Genomic DNA, 20705 nt, shown 5'->3' on the forward strand with positions numbered 1-20705 from the left:
GGACGGCCAACACTTATCTTAGATGTAAGAATACTAGAAACCCATGGATGATAATATCTTGTGTGTTACTTTAGACCAGGTCTCATGGATCTTCACAGGTGAGTTCACACCCCAGAAAACCTGGCCATTGTTCGGACGCTAAATGGGAATCACAGATATGGATCTTCACAGGTGAGTTCATATGAAGAAAACTGTTAGCTTCAAGCCTTGCTTTTCCTGCTATAAAGAAAATTATAGCTAAAAAAAACTGTTAGCTTCAAGTTTTACATAATCATCTTCTGACATTTTGATAATATCACAAACCGATTGTGCTCTGGGAATTTACATTCCAGATTCGTAGACCTCGAGCTGGGATTGGTTATTCTGTTATGTAAACCAAATTGTGGAGGTGGTGGTGTTGATTATAAACCACTTCCAATGGCACGGATTTTTACTAATCGGTAAAGGAGGAGATGGTGGTGGTCAGATTTTTATAATTCATTGTGAAATTTCTGTGACATTTTATCGAGTAAATTGATTGGCTTGCATTGTCTATGTGGGGTTGTTCTATGATGACCCTTTTCTTGTGACAGGTAAATGCAGCTAATGAGCGAATGCTTGGAGGTGGGGGAGTTGATGGAGGTAAACAGACAGACTAAACCATTGACAAGGTTTTATATTCTTTCGGTGTTTATGTTTATGGTTCACGAATTGGTATCAATTAGTTAGCTAGATGTTCTTATACTGGTTGCAAATGTGTTTAGGTTAGCTATACATAGAGCTGCAGGACCAGAACTACGAGCAGCGTGTATACCGTTGCAGAGGTTCGTCCTGGAATTCGTTGCCCAAAAGGAGAAGCCAGAATTACTCCGTAGGTGTACCTAACATAAGATTTGATTTGAACCTTTAAACACGAATTCAGGTTTATGTCAATTCGTGTAGGCTAAAAAGCTTATAACATCTGTGCAGAGCTTTTAAGTTGCCCGTTTCGCATGTGATTTACACTATTGGTCCTATTTATGATATTGATAATCACCCAGGAGTTACTCTAAGAAATGCATACAGGTATGTCTATGTTGATCCCATAAAATTGAACACATAGGGATATTTAATGTTTGCTATTGTTTTGCGTTAATTTTCGTGCAGTTTTTAATGGCATTGTTTAACTCAATTTGTTGCAGAAACTGCATAAAGCTTGCAAAAGAGAGCAACATAGATTATATTGCTTTTCCTGCCATATCTTGTGGTGTTTATGGGTAAGTTTCATATGAGCACTTAAAAGTTGTGTTGCTGATATTGTATATAATATAGCACATTCAATATATAGTAATGGGCCTAACAGTTGATAACGATTTTTATGAAGTACAACTGCAATCTCTTTTGTTGAGCAAAACCAGAAGAAAGTTGTGAATTCTTATGGATAAAATATTTGAATTTTGGCCTGTCCTTTCACCATTAAGGTTTGCCAAACTATATTTTATCATTAGTGTCATGATGGAGTAGTTTTGAGAGGTAAATTTGGTATCACTGTACTGTTTTTGAGTGCTAATATTGTTAAGTTGAATGGAAAATCATTAACGACAAAACAAATCCCTATGAACTTCAACTAAACGCCTCAATCATATACACAGGTTTCCACCTTCTTTGTTGAGTATGACCTTACTTCCACCGGATTTGTTCTATACGCTCGCAGTTCAACAAATCCGATAATTTTAGTTCTCCTTTTACTCTTTTATATATTTTCTTCTAATTAAACATGATTTTCTATTTAGTTATCCATATGAAGAAGCTGCTACAATTACAATATCTACTGTAATGGAATCAGATGGTGACTTCAAGGAGGTAATGTCTGTTGGTGTTTGCTCCGTGCATTAAAGCTCATTAATCATTTGTCAGCTGATATATTTGTACATGAGATTGACTTCCTCAATCTATTTTACAAATGCTATGCACGTCTAAATTTTGTACGCTCCCTATAAACTCCCCTTTGAGAACTTCAACAATCTCACACTTGGCACATAACTCAGCTGAACTTTCCAGCACCACTTCTTCTGATTTCACTATACTTACGATTGATGGCATCTAAGGGTGGCGTAGGAAAACACGATTATACTAACATGGTTTTCAAAATTTCTTCAACAAGTAGTCTCAAAATACAAAGAGGTGATACCACAATGTGGTCTGTTGATGGTACTTCTGATGCCATTGTGAGTAAAAATTCCGGCATACATTTATCCAGTTAGGACTATTCTGTGATGATTATTCGATGACCCTTTTCTTCTGACAGGTGAATACAGCTAATGAAAAGATGCTTGGAGGCGGGGGTCTTGATGGAGGTAAACTTTAAACCCGTGACATGATTTTAGTTTCTTTTGTTGATTCCTACCAGTTAGCTAGATGGTCTCATAATTTTTGGAAATGTTTTTGGTTAGTGATACATGCAGCTGCAGGACCTGAACTACGAGAAGCTTGTTATACTGTTAGAGAGGTTCGTCTTGGAATTCGCTGCCCAAAAGGCGAAGCCAGAATTACTCCGTAGGTGTACTTAACATTAGATGTGATTTGAGCCTTCAAACTCGAAGTTATGATCATGTAAAACTTTTGTTGGCTATAAAGTTGTGCAGAGCATTTCAGTTCCCCGTTTCGCATGTTATTCACACCGTTGGTCCTTTTTATGATAATGAAAATCAACCGGATGTTACTCTAAGAAATGCATACAGGTATATCTATATTTCAGAAAATTGAGCACATGGGTATGGAATATTTACTTTTGTTATACCCTGGTTGATATTTCCTTGTTCTTCATGCAGTTTAATTCTAATGGAAAGTTTTAACTCAATTTGTTGCAGAAACTGCTTAAAGCTTGCAAAAGAGAGCAACATAGATTATATTGCTTTTCCGGCCATATCTTGTGGTACTTATCAGTAAGTTTCAACATGAACACCTAAATGTTGTTTTGCTGATATATACTTTATATAACCTGTTCAATATCCTAATTTAGTGTCATTTTCAGTTATCCATTAGAAGAAGCTGCTACAATTTCCGGCCATATCTTGTGAAATATGTTGGTTTGAGCTGTGGAAACAAAAAAACATGATTTGTGCTGTGTGTTCTTGGAAATCAAATAATGGAGTAAATTAACTTCTTTTTTGACCGATAAGAGGAAATAGAATGCAACTTAGAGAGTATCTGATTTTGGATCCGTCAGTTGCGTTCACGGAGGTTGAATTAGAGTTGGCATAATCAGATTTCCAAGATTGTAATGACTGACGGATATTCTCTTACTAATAATTTCACGGCTAAAATATATGTATGATCTGCCCATAAACAGGAGGTGGTGGGGAAGAATGGTAGTGTTTGAGCTGTTCATAATGCAAAGTCATCTCACCATTGCACCACAGATCCATCTGTTGGCAATAATCGAAACAAATTATATAAGTATCGAATTCACTCACTGATATATGCTAAAACCAGAACAGCTCCCATCTTATAAACTTCAAATTCCTCTTTTCCTAAACCTCCCCCACCACCAAAACATCTCTCTTTATGAACCACCGTAAACATCTTCCCAACTCAACTATGACATCCCTCCCTTGATGTATTTTATAAATACGCACGTCCAAATTTGGTACAAGAAACCAAAGTTTTGTGGAAGGCACGTCCAAAAAGTCTTGGGGAGAAAGTGGAGTTGTGTGATTGCAGTCGCGGGTGTAAGAACAAGTCTTACAATTGAATCCAAGATATGAAAAGGGTTGAAGAAGTATAGGTGTGAGTTCTCTATTACAGATGCAATGTCCAGTACCTTAATTGTGTAAACTGTAAAGAAATCTTGAGACTCTCTCCGGCCAGCCAAATCAAAATGATGACCGAGAAGGCCATTTGGGCTCGAACTTATCGACCTATATTTCCAGAAAAAAATTCTATAAATCGGTTTCAATACACTCAAAATTTCCGTCAAAACACCAATAACCTTGTAAGAATAAAGTCCCCCTGCTCGAGAATCTCAACTATCAAACTTGCACATAACTCAGCTACACTCTCCAGCACCACTACTATTGTCTTCCGTGCACTTACAATGGCATTAGACGGCGGCGGTGGAGGAGGAAATCGCGGTGATGGTGTTAAGGATTTCAAACTATCTATGTCAAGTAGTCTTAAAATACAAAGAGGTGATATCACAATGTGGTCGGTTAATGGTACTTCTGATGCCATTGTGAGTAAAAATTCTCTCTTTTAGCTTCTAATACAATTTGACTACTAGCTCTGAGTTGATTGCCTCTTTAGTTTCTTTCTAGTGGGTTTACTAGCCTGATGGTGGTGGTGGTTGTGGTGGTCAGAATTGGAAACCCCATTCTAGAGGTGTTGATGTGATTGGTGACCAGAAATGTAAACCTCATGGTGAAGGTGCTGGTCAGAACTGTAAACCTCATTGGGGAGGTTGCGGTGGTAGTCAGATTTATACATATAATTCATTCAGAAAGTTCTTTGATAAGCTTACATTGTCCACTTCGGACTATCCGTGATGATGATCCAATGACCCTTCTCTTCCGACAGGTAAATGCAGCGAATGAAAAGATGCTTGGAGGTGGGGGTGTTGATGGAGGTAAGCACATAAAGACATGACAGGGTTTTAATTACTTTTTGGTAGTCTACATTGGTTCCTATTTGTTAGGTAGATGACCTCATACTGGTTAATAATGTTTTTGCTTAGCGATACATAGAGCAGCAGGACCTGAACTAGGAGCAGCTTGTTATACTGTGCCAGAGGTCCGTCCTGGAATTCGCTGTCCAAAAGGAGAAGCCAAAATTACTCCGTAGGTGTTCCTAACATTAGATTTTGTTTGAATCTTTAACTGCGATGGAAAATCATGTTGGCTAAAAATTAAGGTTTACCAAATTTGTGCAGAGCATTTCAGTTGCCCGTTTTTCATGTTATTCACGTTGTTGGTCCTGTTTATCACGTTGATAATCATCCTGAAGTTACTCTAAGAAATGCATACAGGTATATCATTATTGATCCCGGAAATTTGAACTCATGGATATTCAATGCTTGGATTTTTGTATGTCAGGTCGATTTTTCTGTAAATGTCAGTACGTAGTTTCTATATGGAAGTCGTTAAATCCATTTCTTGCAGAAACTGCTTAAAGCTTGCAAAAGAGAACAAGATAGAGTATATCGCCTTTCCTGCCCTATCTTGTGGTGCTTATGGGTAAGTATATATAACATGAATACTTAATGTTGTGTAGCACAGGATCTGTTCCATATGTATCTTTGAGTTCTCAAGTCCTAGTTGTGAGCATACACGAGTACGAAAAATCCCATGAATCTGTTCTTCTTTTAGTCTTTCATGTATTTTTTTTCTTCGTATTTTTCTGATATTTTTCGTTATAGTTATCCCTATGACGAAGCTGCTGCGATTGCAATATCTACTGTAATGGAATCCCATGGCGACTTCAAAGAGGTGATCTTAATTTGTTGGTGTTTGCTCCATGTGCATTGAAATTCTTCAATCATTTTTCATATGATTTTCCTGCTCATGACATTGACTTCTTTTAAGTGACGTGCTCAGTGGAGTATAAGATGTTAATTGCGGATGTGAAAACATTATCTTGAAACAAGTTGGCTTTTATAAAAAGAAAAGAAAAATGTAATACAACATCACAGGATAAGAATTTGAACGTTGCGCTCCGTCTTGAAAGCATTTCCTTTCTATTTCTGGTTGTATATCAACTAGTTTAACATGTTTCTCTTCCCCCCTTCTTGAATTGCACATACTGCTCATCTAAATCTTTGTGTTTGATTGTAGGTGCACTTTGTTCTATTTGAAGATGACGTTTATGATGCTTGGTTGGAGAAGGCGAATGCATTGCTCTAGTTGCTTCCCATACCCAACGGTTATTAAAATACACAGGGTAGTAGGAGTAGTAGCGTTGTGCAGTGTGTGGTTACTGGTTAACCAGTTTGTATGGACTTAAACCGGGAAATGAAGATTCGAAGAAACATGATTTGTATTCATTTTTCTATTTCTTTCGTATGGTAAAATTGAATTATTTCCCTTCCTAGGTAGGTTACCAATCAATGATGGATTACAGCTAATGAAGTTAATGGTACAAATGAAATGATGATTAAGGCCGTCTTAATTGATGAAGTTTATTATTACGTGCAAACTTGCATGTATTACGCACTCTTTTAATTAGTTACTAACTAAGGATTCTATATTTTCGGTTTCGGTTATTCAAAAACCGACTCAATGGAGAGAGGTTAAGAGGAGTTCATTACGATTGCCAAGCCGCTGCGTGATGGATAAGATGGTACATCTCGGGCTACAAGGTGATCCGAGAGGGGTTTTCAGCTACCCAGCTCGTAATGGACGCTAATCATCGCCATTCATTATGTCCCGGTACACACACACAAAGAAAACGAAAGGAGCCACAGTATGCACAACAAGGTGGAGTTCATAGAGTTGTCAAATACAATATAACAAAACCCATATGCTAATCTTAATGTTAAAAGGGGATTTTAATAAAGTGACACACTTTCATTTTCACATTTAAGAAATTACCACCATTTTTTTCAAACTTAATAAAATGCCACGTTTTTGACTTTTTCCATCCCGTTTTTTCAAAGAACAGTTAGCATCTGTTAGTGCGTAGGTGGCAGTTATTCATCATAGTAAAAGACATTTAAACCCTCAACTCATCATATTGAGCTATAACCGATTTAAATCGTTAGTCACAGCTAAACCCTGAACTCAAATCACCGCTCCTTTTCATCTTCTTCCCCAATTCTCAAAACCCAATATTTACTTAAAATCCAATACTTACCGGTACAATGCTGGATTCAGAAAGTGATTAAAAAAAAACTAAATTGATCATTAGTTAACTTATCAATCTCATAATTCATATGGCTTATACCGCCATTAATGGTTCTGCTGGTGCTTTTATGCTAATACAACTCGCAACAAAATTCAAGAACAACACACTGATATGAGATGAAAAACCTTTGCAACTGATATACATGATTATTAATGCAAAGAGGTTGTAGGCGATGGAAATTTGGCTTTGGATCTTTCACAAACAACTAATGTGCAAAAAAAAGAGATGATTAAGAGGTGCATTTCATCTGTCACATTTAACAATCATCACCATTTATAACTTTCTGCACCTGCAAATTCCACCAAGCTGCTGTGACTATGAACTGAATGATTTAGAGTTATGGGTATGTGTTGAATGTTAAGTTGTCGCAGGGAAGAAGATAGAATGATTCCATGAACCAACAGTAGCTGATATGGGTATCACCAGCAAAACGTATTTGAACTATTTGAATAATATCCTGAACGAGCAATTCTCCCTCAATTCTTCTTTATTGTTGAGGTATCGACTAAGTTATCTGTCAGGTTTCATTATTGATGGTTAGCCATGATATCGACTGCATACAAGAAGGAGTGTTCAAATTCTAATCTAGTTTGGGTGAGTCAGTCGAAGAAACGGCAGTTCTGTTTGAGGAGCTGTTAGCCATGGCTCGATGGCTGAGTAAAAGGCTCAGTTGGCATTGGCTAGGACTCGAATTAAAGGCCGAGATAAACAAAGAATTTGAGCCAGTGAAAACAGCTAGGGTAAAACAGTAATTCCAATTAAATTTTAATTTCTTCCGGTAAGATGTTGACTCGTTCCAACAAAATTGACTAACTTAGGTGGGCCTTAACAGAATTATTAACAGTTGTGGCATTTAATAAACTCTGAAAAAACGGTGGCATTTTCTTGAATCGGGATTTGCAAGTGTGGCACTTTGTTAAAAATCCCATGTTAAAACTATAAATAATTTAGACATGAGCAATTCTCTGCATATTCATATATCCAAAAAAAAAAAAAAAAAAAACTGGAATCATTTTCATACGAATCTATGACTATATATAGGTACCCAAGGGTAATTAATGAGTGTTATCTTGGGTATGTCCCGCAAACAGAAAATGTCGTTTGCAAAAACTCAGGTTGTGAAGGAGATGTTAGAGTGATCGAGTAGCTACTGAGCATCAAAACAACAGAAGACATGGTGGGTCTATCTTCGATATTATCTTGCACACATAACAATCCGATATGTATAACCCTAATCACTTCATTTCCTGAAGAACTTTGGAATAAAGTTGGGTCCAGCACCTCCAAGGGTGTACCTTTTCTCCAATTCTTCCATGCCTGCATGAATTTAGGAAATGCTAGGAGGTTAGTTTTAGACTGACAGAGGTGTTTTTGCTTCATTTTTTTCTTATTTGAGATGGAACATTTCGTTAACAGGTTCATACTTACATAGCTTAAAAGATCTGGTGTTGAAGATGACTGATGAAAATTGGTAATCTTTCGACCACTTACGATTTCCAAGAGCAAAACCCCGAAGCTATAAACATCTGACTTTACAGAAAATAGTCCATGCAATGCATACTCAGGGGCCATGTAACCTCTGTGCATCGTGGCGTCAGGTTATTTACAAATAGCCACAAGTTTAACATAACCATAGGTTTTTGATGAAAATCGTTTAAGGGGAAAATAAAAGTAGTACTATACTTACAGTGTTCCGGCAACTCTACTTGTGTTACCGTGTGTTTGATCAATTTCGAAAAGCTTAGCCAGCCCAAAATCTGCAACTTTCGCTTCCATTTCCTCAGTTAACAAAATATTACCTGCTTTGAGATCCCTGTGAATAATTCTAAGCCGAGAATCTTCATGAAGATATAAAAGTCCCCTGGCAATCCCTCCTATGATTTTGTAGCGTTTTTCCCAATCCAAGAGAACTTTTCTTCTGGTATCTGCACATTCTCATCAATAACAGCTAAGCACATCATGAAAAAATATATGTGGTTAAGGGAGACATATATAGCGCCGCCGGGGCATACCAAATATGTACTTATCGAGACTTCTATTGGCTACATGTTCGTAGATGAGTATCTGCTCATGGCCTTCGAAACAGAAACCTAGAAGTCTGACAAGATTTCTATGTTGAAGCTTATTTAGCAAAACCACCTCGTTCTTGAATTCCTGCAAACCTTGTCCTGAATTCACAGAGAGACGTTTCACCGCTATTTCTTGCCCATCTTGAAGCTTACCCTGTTAATGTTTAAGAAGACTTAAGAAATTTTTCCCCACTTACCAAATTTTGCCTTTAATAGATAGTACTCTTTCCGTTCCAAAAAAAAAAAAATACTTTCGCTTTTATAATTTGACCTATTTTTAAATTAAAATGAAAAAGTGATGGTATCCTTTTTTTTTTCTTAGGAACGGAGGTAATATTAAGTTTCAACCACACTGTTTAACATGACTATGGGAGAAGCTTAGGTAGTCTAGAAATCCATGTGGATATCCAAAAATTAAAGGGTAAATTGGAAAATTTTGTTAGTTATTCTGTTTTATTCACAATGTTAACATTTTTGTAATTGCAAACAAAACCTTCATTACCATACCTATATAGCAAAATATATTTGGGTGCAAAGCGATAGGTGTATAACATTAGCATCTACCACTTTGAAAATCAACTATTTAAAATTAATAGTTAAAATTAAGACAGGGAGACGAAGAGGTTTGCTATCTCTGATTTTTTTTATTTCTAGTAACAATATAGAGTTTTGTAAAATGATATGACAAAAATATTAGCTTTAAATTTATTGTCATTTTGATAGGTGTATAACATTAGCATCTACCACTTTGAAAATCAACTATTTAAAATTATGTTACGGAGAATTTATTACTGTTGAATTTTGAGTTTTCACCCATCTTTCCTACAAACATCATTGGTGAATAGAAAACTAAAAATTTCACAAATATTACTATTTTGTTAAAAGAAACTTATTATTACGGGTGAAAAATAGAGTTTTCACTACTGTTTGTTATGTGGAGAGAAGAGTAATTCTAGGAAATATGAACTTTTTATACTTTTTTCTTAAACATATTGGTAAAATTTTATTGTTGTTATCAATTTCTAGGATCTCAATATTTAAAAGTCTAAACAAATAAAGCTCCCACATTGAATGGTATAGGAATCCTTGCTTGGTGGGAATAAGTCTTTTGTGATGCGGTGTAGTACCACCTTTGTCCAAGCAGAACTTATGAATTGTTGCTGGGACGGAAGTAGTATTATAAACAAGGATACAAGCAGTTTCTATGGACTAAACAAACTTGTGATTCGTTCATTTTGTTCCCACTATGGATATAACAAATATGAAAAACAGATGGGGTAAACCAACAAATTTGAGGGTTTGTTGAATGAGACAGTAGAACAAATGTGCGCTTGATGTAGGACCGGGCGACTAAAGCAAATGCGCCAGTGTGTGGTGTTTGACCGCCCCTCACATTTTCTCTCTCCAAATCTCGTTTATTATTTATAGAGTTTATTTCTTATTATTTAAATAATAAGTGGAATCCAATTCTTATTGGTTTATATTAATAAAATCATAGGGAGACCCTAAAACATCATATTTGTTCATTTTATCTTGGTTTCCCACAGTGCAAAAACATTTTTATTCATCCACCGTGGCTCAACCAAAAAAAGAAAAAAATGTTGATCGCCAATTTGCCACGGGAAATTGCCCCAACTAATGATGGGTTTTTCATACATGTAATCTTATCGGGCTTGTTCTTAAAAATAAATAAATGGGCTTTTGGGTTTGTAACTCTTACCTTGTAGACTGCACCAAAACCACCCTCGCCAAGCTTGTTAGCATCAGAAAACTCATTTGTAGCATCTCTAATGGTAACCAAGTCAAATTGCAAAGAATCTTGATTTGCCATCGGATCCCTGGAAGCTCCTACAGATATACAGATATACAGTAAAACAATTGCACAGTTTTAATCGCCGGCTTGAATATTAAACCAAAAAAACTGAAAAGCTTAATTACCTTGAACGTAAGATTTACTAGTCACACTTTTCTTTTTCCTTAAGCAGTAAAAACACACTGCTAATAACATCAACGAAACTCCAACTACCACAGGAACAGCTACTGCAACTATATTTACCGATGGTTCTGGACCTGGCGGCGGTTCTGTTACCGCAATTTAAATTCAAGAAATTAAACTCAAGTTTTCATGAGAAGCAAATTAGTTCATCCTTAAAAAAAAAATCCAAACAAAAGACAAAACACCTTTACCAGAATCAGACGGCGGCGGCGAAATAGAACCTGAAACTGTATCCAGTGCTGGTGGCGGTGGTGGTTGTAATTCGTAAAACATGTTATCATCATATCTTATAAAACAACTTTGAGTCATTATATATCCACTTCTTGATCCATTATATAAACTTGAAATTCTACTAATCATATCTTGTAAACAAGATGTACAAGAATATCTTGACAGATCTCTTGTACATTGAACCATACCATATATTTTACTGAAATCATTATAGTTGAATGATCCAACTTCAAACCTAGACGAATCCGATGAAGCATTAAACATGAGATCAGTCATCAATTTACCTAGTTGACTATTAAATACATCAAGATTATTAACTTTTTCCTCATTCGGAAACCAAACAAGCATACTTTGATCAACTTGTCCGAAGAATCTAGTATTGGAGTAGCGTAAAAGACATGTATCAAGACGAACATCGACGTCTATACGATTAGAACATTTCCGAATGACAACAACAGTGGAAGAATTTAGACAAGTTCTGCAGTCATCCATGGAAATATCACCTCGGCACTGAACAAGTCCGTAAACAGTATTGTTTGGATTAGTACCCACTGATGTATTGAAAAATCCATTAATAGAACCGTTTGAAACCAAAGAAGGAAGAAGAAAGTTTTTGAGATTGGTTTCATATTCACTACCAGAAGTATAGTTTGGAGAATTAGTAGGACAATGGAGAAAAATGTCTTGAGCTTGAACATGTGATCTATATAACAAGATGATGATAATCAGAAATGGGATTTGAATAAATTTTGTTGCAGAGGGATTGTGAGTTATCATTTTAAAAATGTTTAGATTTTTTTGAATTATTGATGAACAACTTGCTTCAATAAAATGGTTTGTTTTAATATACTCCATTTTTTAATTCAAGTTTGGACTCGACCAAAATAATTCCAGACGCGTATATTAAAGGCTGATTGACCATTTGTCTAAGGAACATTCTTTTTTCTTCAAGACTATTAATTAAAAGAAATCATTTTCATTATGAAAACCATACATACAAGAGTTTTTCCTGAGTTCCATAATATTACTGGATTGACTATACTGTTGCGCAGCAGTAATATGTATCCTTGCTTGCAAAATTTAGAACTCCAAAATCGAAGACTGCAGCTTTTGCAGTAAATTTCAACCATTTACTTCGGCTACACTGGACAGGGAAAATTGAAAAAACATATTCTGATATGGAGTCAAACGCGCTAGCATTGCGCCACAAATCCAAGTGGGACATTTTCACTCACATCATTTAATTACTCAATGTGCCTTCTTGATTCATATTTATCATCAGTATTTGTCAAATGCAATCAATTACCAGAACCTACAATCAAAGAAAAAATTGCTAAAAGTATTTAATTTCCAAGTCAAGGTCGCGCATTAATAGTGGAGTCCACTGCCGAAAGCATTCGAAGAAACTGATCAAAGGGAGATATTAGGTGAAATTGCAATTGGGGCTGCGCGATAGAGTAAGATGGTCCATGCCGGGCAGCAACGGCAAGGTGATTCGAAGTCTTATTTTGCATCACATATGCAAGAAATTAATTAATGGCTGTGGGATCAGATACGCTAGCTGCCCAAACTTGTAAACAGGAACATATACGGGTCATTGGAGGGACAACCTATAAATAAATAATTAAGACAAACCGTTCTCTGCATACTCATTTTATCCAACGAAAAAAATTATAGATTCGCATTGAGCTAATTCGTTTTAGTTAGCGGCATATTCATATTTAAGATAACTCAAGTGAAATCACTTCATTTTCTTCTTACAGAAAATGTGTTATTTGTCCAAATATTTTTAAAACATGCTTCGAATGAATGAGTAAAAATTATTATGGGTGAAATGGACACAAAAAAATAACAAGGATAAAACCGGATTCATCCTGACTTAAACTTAAAAAATAGCAAGGATAAACTGGATGCTTCCTGATGTAAATTAAAAATAAAAAAAAATATTTAAAAATGGGTAGGATGAAACTGTTTACATCCTGGCTATTTTTACATTTTTGTCCATTTAAACAGTATCAAAATTTAAATGTCTTTTTCACCTAGGAATTATTGATTTTGGTCTTTTAAACAAATTTTGTGTTTTACTTATCCGTCTTCATTTCCTGTTCTTCTTATTGAACACTATCGTTCTGTGTCCATTGTCGTCTCATGGATGCCATGAAGAGGAAAGAAGGGCACTCATAAATTTCAAGTCTTCTTTGGAAGACCCATCTAATCGTTTATCTTCATGGCAAGAAGGCAGCCAACATAAAAACTGTTGTGATTGGCATGGAGTTGGATGTTCATATGGCTCTTTTCATGTTGTTTCAATCGATCTTCGGAATATAGACTTGGAACATTATATCGACGAAGCTAACGAAGGTGATGACACTATCCTTTCACCAAGCAGTTCACTGACAGGTAAAATATCTCCTTCTCTATTCAAGCTCACTCATCTGGAGTATTTAGATCTTTCCTTTAACAATTTTCATAGTCAGCGACCGGAAATCCCATTTCGGTTTTCCAAGGTAACTAAACTCACCCATCTTGATCTCTCAAACACACTTTACAGCATCCATTTCAACACATTTCAGCAACTTATCATCTTTTTTGTACCTTGATTTATCTTGCAAAAAGATCTCTTCTTTTCCTTATTCTCCTTATTTCCGCTATTCTTCTACCTATTGCTTGAAATCATCATCTACACAATGGATGCAAGGTTTGGTAAATCTGCAGATACTAAGCTTGAGTGGTATTGATCTATCGGAGGCCACATCTTCAAAATTGAACTTCGCGCAACATGTATCACATCTATGGAATCTTAGAGAACTAGACATCTCTAGTTGCAATGTAGGGAACTTCCCCACACATTTTTCATATTTCATATTCCCAAGCCATGATCAGTTACAAAATGTTGGAAGTTAAACCAAGATATGGTGATTTGGTTCGTGGATCAACATATGATGTTGATCCAGTCCAAGTGGATCAACTGCTGCAGTTGACGCAGTCAAATTGGATCAACATACGATGTTGACACACTGTGCAATATTTGGAAGTTGGAGTTAACTTGAGCAAGTTGTGTCGGTTGCTTGTTTTAGAGTTTTACTATGTTTAGAGTTTCTTTGTATTTCTAGAAGTGTGATTTATTTAGAGTTTGATTTTATTAGGAAAGTACCTTGAGTGATTGTCAAGTTTGTGAGACTATAAGTAGTCTGTTAAGCCATGAAGAATTATACACCAAACTGATTATCAATGTAATCGTTTATTTGCTTCCGCGTGTGCTCTCATCTCTCTTGCTCGATCCTACATTTGGTATCAAAGCAAGGTGATAGGAAGGGAGAGGAGAAGGAGAAAGAGTTAGAATTTTCCGGTGATAAAGATTTTTCGTTTAATTGTGTTTTTTGCTGCGTTCTTATTTTTAGGGTTTCTAGTTTTAATTAAAAAAAACATTAAAAAAAAGAAGAAGTTGTGTTTGGTTTTGCTGCGAAAAGAGCACAAGCAAGTCATGTTCGTGTGAAGGAAAATAAGGACTTGATACAAGCTAGGTGAAGATGTAATGTTGCTGTTAAAAATTGTTTCTGCTCATACCAAGGGTTACGAGGAGTCTTTGAAACAAACAAGAAGAAGAAAAGTGGTAAAGTGCAGTTGTTATGACTGCTTTTGGATGCACAAGAAACTACACTTCTGAACGAGTTTTAGAATCCGAGAGGTCAGCTGGATATCTTTGCAGAAGAGAAGTTACGTTGTGGAGTTTGAAGATGAGGTTCGAATTGTTCGTGTGCTGCTGACTCGAGAGAACTCATTAACAAATCGAGAAAAGGTCAGAGTTTTTGTGTTGGAGATTAATTCACCTAGGGTTTAGAAGTTAAAGATCAGTAAAGAACAACACACGAGTGGTGTTAGGGTTTGAGTTTAGAGGTATTTCTTGTCGTTGAGAAGGCTGAGAAAGAAAAGTTGGGTGTTGCCATGAACAAGAGAACAACATGAGTACTCGTGTTTGGTGAAGATACAGAGTTTGAAAAATCAGTGACCTGTTGTTCCGTTACATGATGCCAGTCATCGTGTTCATGTGGGTTTTTTTTTGAGATTCTTGAAGAAAAAGAAGGCACTCGAGCTGAGAACTCAAGTGAGATCGGTGATAAGGATGGTTGCTGTCACAATTATGGCAGTAATGATGAACACGGGTGATGGTTAGTAACAGACAGAGAAGATCGATGAAGTGACCAGGACTGATGGTTCTGTTATATGAAGAAGACTCGTTGCTGATTTTGAAATAGGTTTCAGGAATTGACGATGGAGTCAGCTGTGATGAAGAACAGCTTGTGTTTGAAAGATAGTGAAAAAACTCCAGTTCGAATCTGAGAAGCAAAAGAGAAGAGTTAGAGCTGCAGATGATTTCGAGATGATTAGTTGTTGAGTCTGGAAGTTGGTGTTGACTAATTCGTGACTGGAACAGTGATGATTAATAAGAAGTTGAGCTTTTTGTTGTCATTGGTTTATGATGGTGTACGAGAGCAAGAAGTATGTAAACTGCAAGGAAGAATTGCTGCCATTAGTGGTGGTTGAATTGGCTCTGTGGTAGTATAGTTGAAGATGCAGGTAATGGTGAAGATCATTGACGGAGTTTTGTCAAGAAGAATTGTTTGCCAGGGAAGAATATGTTTTTGGCCGACAGATTACAAAGAAGTAGTTAGGATTTCACGACCTAAAATTTAAAAAAAAAAAGGTATGAGAGGAAGTGTTATTGGAAGATTATAACAATATGCGGTGTTACAAAAGGTCAATTTCACAGTTAAATGTTACCGAAGAATTGTGACTGTAAGCGTGACGAAAAGGTTTATAACACTGGAAAACTATGACAGTTTCTTTCAGAGATGTTGGAGAAAGCAGATTTGATGTTGGTCAAAGGGTTAGGTTATTGATTCGAAATAGAAGCAAGAGAAGATCAAAGTTGGTATTGCAGTCATGGAGGCTGATACAGTTTGATGAAGTTGATCGAATTCAAGGACTTAGAATGACAAGAAATGGTAGTTATGTTTGAGCTTAAGGGAGGATGGTATCATATTAAACTCAAACATAGTGGTTGCAGAGTTTGTGGTAGAAACTTGGAGATCTTACAAAGTGTGGCAGACTTTGTGTTAGTTATTGCTTGTGGAAGAAGCGTAACAAGAGAAAGATTGTGAGAGAATCTTGAGAAGAAAACAAGTGTGAAGGTTTCGCAACAATAGCGTGACTGGAACAAGAGAAGAAGAAACAACAACAAGGTTATGAAGAAAGAGAAGTTAATCACCAGGTGGTGATGAGAGATTGAAAAGAAGAGATGTCACAAGGTTGTGATCGTGAGAAGTGAAGCAATCCCAGTGGGGATTTGGCTAGTGAAGTGAAGCAATCCCAGTGTGGGATTTGAAGAGTTAAGTGGAAATCCTGCGAGTGAAGTGGGTAAACAAGTGTTGAGTTTGAGCTACAATGCTCAGTGAAGAAAGTTGAAGGTGAGCTATAATGCTCGGTGAATTGAGTTAAAGAATTTGGTTTTGTGTTTGGTTAGCAAGTTGTATAGAGCACAACGAGGTGTTTCTAGCTTGTTAAGGTTTGTGTTCCGCTGCGATGAAGAAGAATGTGAAGTGAGTGTTTGATGATTGCTGTAAAGAAGATTGGTTTGTGAATTTAGTTTGATAATGTTGACGGAATTTCGGTATGAGAAAACACAAGGATGTGTTAACGTTTATCAATGGAAGAAGAGGAATAGAAAATGATAAAAGACAAGGACGTGCAAACGTTTATCAATGGAAGAAGAGGTTTACGGAATTCTTGTTGAATGATATCTTGGTTTAAGGGAGGATGTTGGAAGTTAAGCCAAGATATGGTGATTTGGTTAGTGGATCAACATATGATGTTGATCCAGTTCAAGTGGATCAACTGTTGCAGTTGACGCAGTCAAGTTGGATCAACATACGATGTTGACACACTGTGTGATATTTGGAAGTTGGAGTTAAAAGAGCAAGTTGTGTCGGTTGCTTGTTTTAGAGTTTTACTATGTTTAGAGTTTCTTTTTGTGTTTCTAGAAGTATGCTTTATTTAGAGTTTGATTTTTTAGGAAAGTACTTTGAGTGATTATCAAGTTTGTGAGACTATAAGTAGGCTGTTAAGCCATGAAGAATTGTATACCAAATTGATTATCAATGTAATTGTTTATTTGCTTCCGCGTGTGCTCTCCTCTCTCTTGCTCGATCCTAAACAGAATCTTTCCCGTCTACAGAGTCTCAAAATCGGTTCCAACTTTATAACTTCCTTAATCCTATTACGTCTGGATAATTAACTGCACTTACTACTTTCGAAGTACTTTCATGTGGTTTTTATCGAGTTTCAATTCCTTATCTTCCTCAACTTAAAGAGATGGATGTGAGTGACAACCGTTATCTTCATACTGATCTAACTAGGATGTTTCAAAATAGTTGGCCTAAACTACAAACACGTCAGATATCATCAACTAACGCAACTGGATCAATTCTGAGTTCAAATGGACCATAATTAGTCAGTTTTTCTGCGTCACGGTGTTCAATTCTAGGATCCTCCGTACCTTTTTCAATCAACAATCTTTCTCGGTTGCAGTTTCTAGACCTCTCCAGAAATAACATTACAAGTAATCTTTCTTCAATCTCCAGCTAAAGCACCTACAATTTCTCGACTTGTCTAACAATAATTTCCAAGGACCAATACCAAGCTCAATCTGCAAGATCTTTCCTCTTCATCGAGTAATTTTAGATAGTAATAATCTCACAGGAGTATTACCTAGTTGCATTACCATGCTCAGAAATCTTGTTGACATTCGTATATCTAATAACGCTATCTGGTCACTGTGTCATTGATCTCTTTGATTAACAAATTCAAACTGTTAGAGAAAATGATTTTAAACAATAGTTTGGTCTTTGGTCTTGGTGGGATTGGAACTTAGGATCTATGGGTCACTAAGGACACTAGCTCATTTTCACTATTTGTGAATGAACCTTTAGTCCCACATAGGGAAAACTAAAGATGATACCTCTCCATAAATATTGAATTTTTTGATAATAGAGTGGCCCTTGGGTCATTAGAACTTTTGTACGAGGGAGAGGACTTAGGCAATTGGCTAGTAGGTGCAACCACACATTTTCACACACGCACGGTGCTTCGCACCGAAGCACGCACGCCGTCGCCGTCCGTGCGGGCGGGCCGGGCCGGGCCAGGCTCGGGTTCGGGTTCGGGTGTGGGTGTGGGTGAGCTACTATCCTCTTCTTTTCGTTTTCTCCCCTGTGTGGTCCTTTGTTTTCATTCTGTGCGCAATTACTGTTGAGGTCGTAAGAGTGGGCAAGTACTGTAGTGCTAACAGTGCTTGCAACGGGCAGTTTCATCCTGGATACGAACTTGACCACAGGGTATAGGCATCACTCATTCTTGAGGCGTATCGGTCAAATATCGTGTTAAGGACAGCGTGTTGAACGCGTGACTCTGTCCTCTGTGTGCTGTCCATTTGAGTGTTTATTTCCCTTCCAGAAATCTCTCATTTTTCTTCTAAACATTTTTCTTTGAGTGTTTTATTGTTACAGAAGCAACAATCTTAACACGATATTTCTGTTTTTCTGTTTGTAACAACGGGTAAGAACGATGTTGAAAGGCCAGCAAAGTTTTCTGGAAAAGACTTTAAGAGGTGGCAGTCAAAAATGTTGTTTTTTCTGAGTTATCATGAGTTGGACTCTTATGTTCTGAAACCGTTTGATGAGTCGTTGAAGGATGCTGGTAGTGAGTCTCTTTTTGATGAATGGAAGAGGAACAACTACATGGCTAAAAATCATATTCTGAATTGTTTAGAGGATGCTTTGTATGATTTTTACAATTCTAAGGATAACTTTTCTGCTTTTGATTTATGGGCTGCTTTGGAGGCGAAATACCAAGCTGAAACTGCCGGAAGTAAGAAATTCTTGGTACCCAGGCTTTATGAGTATAAAATGGTGAATGACAAGTCTGTGGTTGATCAATTCCTTGAACTCCAGCAAATTATGAATGAAATTCTGGCGGAAGGTATGGTGATTGATGAAACTTTTCAAGTGTCTACTGCTATCGAAAAATTGCCTACTTCCTGGTCCGAGTACAAGAAGAAACTAAGGCATGAAACTGCTGAAGTTACTATGGTTGAACTGGGTAAGAATATTCAAGTTGAAGAACTGTTGTGTTCCAAGGACAAAAATATATCTTCTGCAAGGGACCTGTCTAACAAAGCTCATGTGACTGAACACAGAGGTTCCAATGCTGAAAAGAACCGAAACAACTCCAAGAAACCTCCAGGCAAGAAAGGTATGTTTCAGAAACCTAAATCTAACATTAAAAAAATTAAGGGTCTTTGTTATGCTTGTTGAAATCCTGGCCATATGGCGGTTCACTGTAGAAACCGTAAGGACTTTAAAAAGAATAATGCTAATTTAGTTGAAAGCAACAAAAATGAATTTTCTTGCACGGTGTCTGAAGTAAATCTGGTAACAAATGTGAGAGACTGGTGGGTAGACTCTGGGGATACCAAACATGTCTGTGGGAACAAAGAAATGTTCACCTCCTACAATAAAGTAGGGGAAGGAAAAAAACTCTACATGGGTAACTCATCTGCAGCTGCGGTTGTAGGAAAAGGCAAAGTTGGGCTCAAGCTCACTTCTGGCAAGACTCTCACTTTGAATGAAGTTCTTCATGTTCCGGACATCTGCAAAAACCTTGTTTCTTGTGCTGTATTATATGATAAGGGTTTTAAAATTGGAATACAATCTGGGAAATGCGTCGTTACTAAGGGTAAGGATTATGTGGGGCAGGGTTATAAGACTGAGGGTCTGTATAAGCTTAATGTAAACTCTGCTGTAATGAATAATAATGATTCTTCTGCTTATGTTTGTGAGTCTTTGAACGTCTGGCATGGTAGACTTGGACATGTAAATTATAAGTCAATGCTTAAACTAGCCAATATAGGCTGCATACCCAAATTTAGTTTGGATAAGGAACACAAATGTGAAATATGCGTAGAATCAAAATATGCTAGAAAACCGTTTAGCAAAAATGTTCAGAGAAATTCTAAACCCTTAGAATTAATTCACTCAGACCTAGTTGACATGAAATCAATTCAAACTAGATGTGGTAAGAAATGGTTTGTTACCTTCATAGACGACTGTACTAGGTATTGTCATATATATTTGCTTAGAGGTAAGGATGATACCTTAGAAGCCTTTAAGAGATATAAACTAGAAGTTGAAAATCAATTGAACACTACCATTAAAACTATTAGGTCTGACCGTGGTGGTGAGTACATAACTCCTATAGGAGACTTTTTTGTAGAACATGGCATAATACACGAGGTTACCCCTCCTTATTCACCTCGGTCGAATGGTGTAGCCGAACGTAAGAACCGCACCCTTAAAGAGATGATGAATGCCATGTTAATCAGTTCAGGATTACCCTCGAACTTGTGGGGGGAAGCTGTCCTCTCAGCCTGTTATATCTTGAATAGAGTAACTTTTAAAGGATCAGATAAAACTCCATATGAATTGTAGAAAGGTAGACAA

At 36.8% G+C, this 20705-nt stretch overlaps 2 protein-coding genes and 1 pseudogene across 3 annotated transcripts; 2 read left to right on the forward strand and 1 right to left on the reverse strand.

Annotated features, from left to right (window-relative positions):
- Window positions 1–52: 52 nt before the first annotated feature.
- Window positions 53–3419, forward strand: LOC113280900 (annotated as a pseudogene).
- A 635-nt stretch (window positions 3420–4054) lies between these two features.
- LOC113278664 (macro domain-containing protein VPA0103-like) lies at window positions 4055–5931 on the forward strand. Its single transcript, XM_026527439.1, has 7 exons — window positions 4055–4192; window positions 4534–4582; window positions 4691–4793; window positions 4886–4981; window positions 5115–5189; window positions 5372–5441; window positions 5787–5931. Exons 1-7 carry the CDS (start codon window positions 4055–4057, stop codon window positions 5853–5855), a joined length of 600 nt encoding a protein of 199 aa, XP_026383224.1. The 3' UTR covers window positions 5856–5931.
- Window positions 5932–7851: 1920 nt separating this feature from the next.
- On the reverse strand, window positions 7852–12013 carry LOC113280901 (cysteine-rich receptor-like protein kinase 10). Of its 2 annotated transcripts, none has more exons than XM_026529504.1 (7): window positions 11112–12013; window positions 10863–11006; window positions 10645–10772; window positions 8868–9078; window positions 8543–8780; window positions 8284–8434; window positions 7852–8172 (listed from the first exon to the last, which is right to left on the reverse strand). In XM_026529504.1, exons 1-7 carry the CDS (start codon window positions 12004–12006, stop codon window positions 7921–7923), a joined length of 2019 nt encoding a protein of 672 aa, XP_026385289.1. In that variant the 5' UTR covers window positions 12007–12013; the 3' UTR covers window positions 7852–7920. The 2 variants fall into 2 exon arrangements, with proteins under 2 accessions (XP_026385289.1, XP_026385287.1); XM_026529502.1 differs by having other exon boundaries at window positions 11106–12013.
- Window positions 12014–20705: the final 8692 nt, after the last annotated feature.

The sequence above is a fragment of the Papaver somniferum genome, chromosome 5 (assembly GCF_003573695.1).
Source record: "Papaver somniferum cultivar HN1 chromosome 5, ASM357369v1, whole genome shotgun sequence".
NCBI lineage: Eukaryota > Viridiplantae > Streptophyta > Magnoliopsida > Ranunculales > Papaveraceae > Papaver > Papaver somniferum.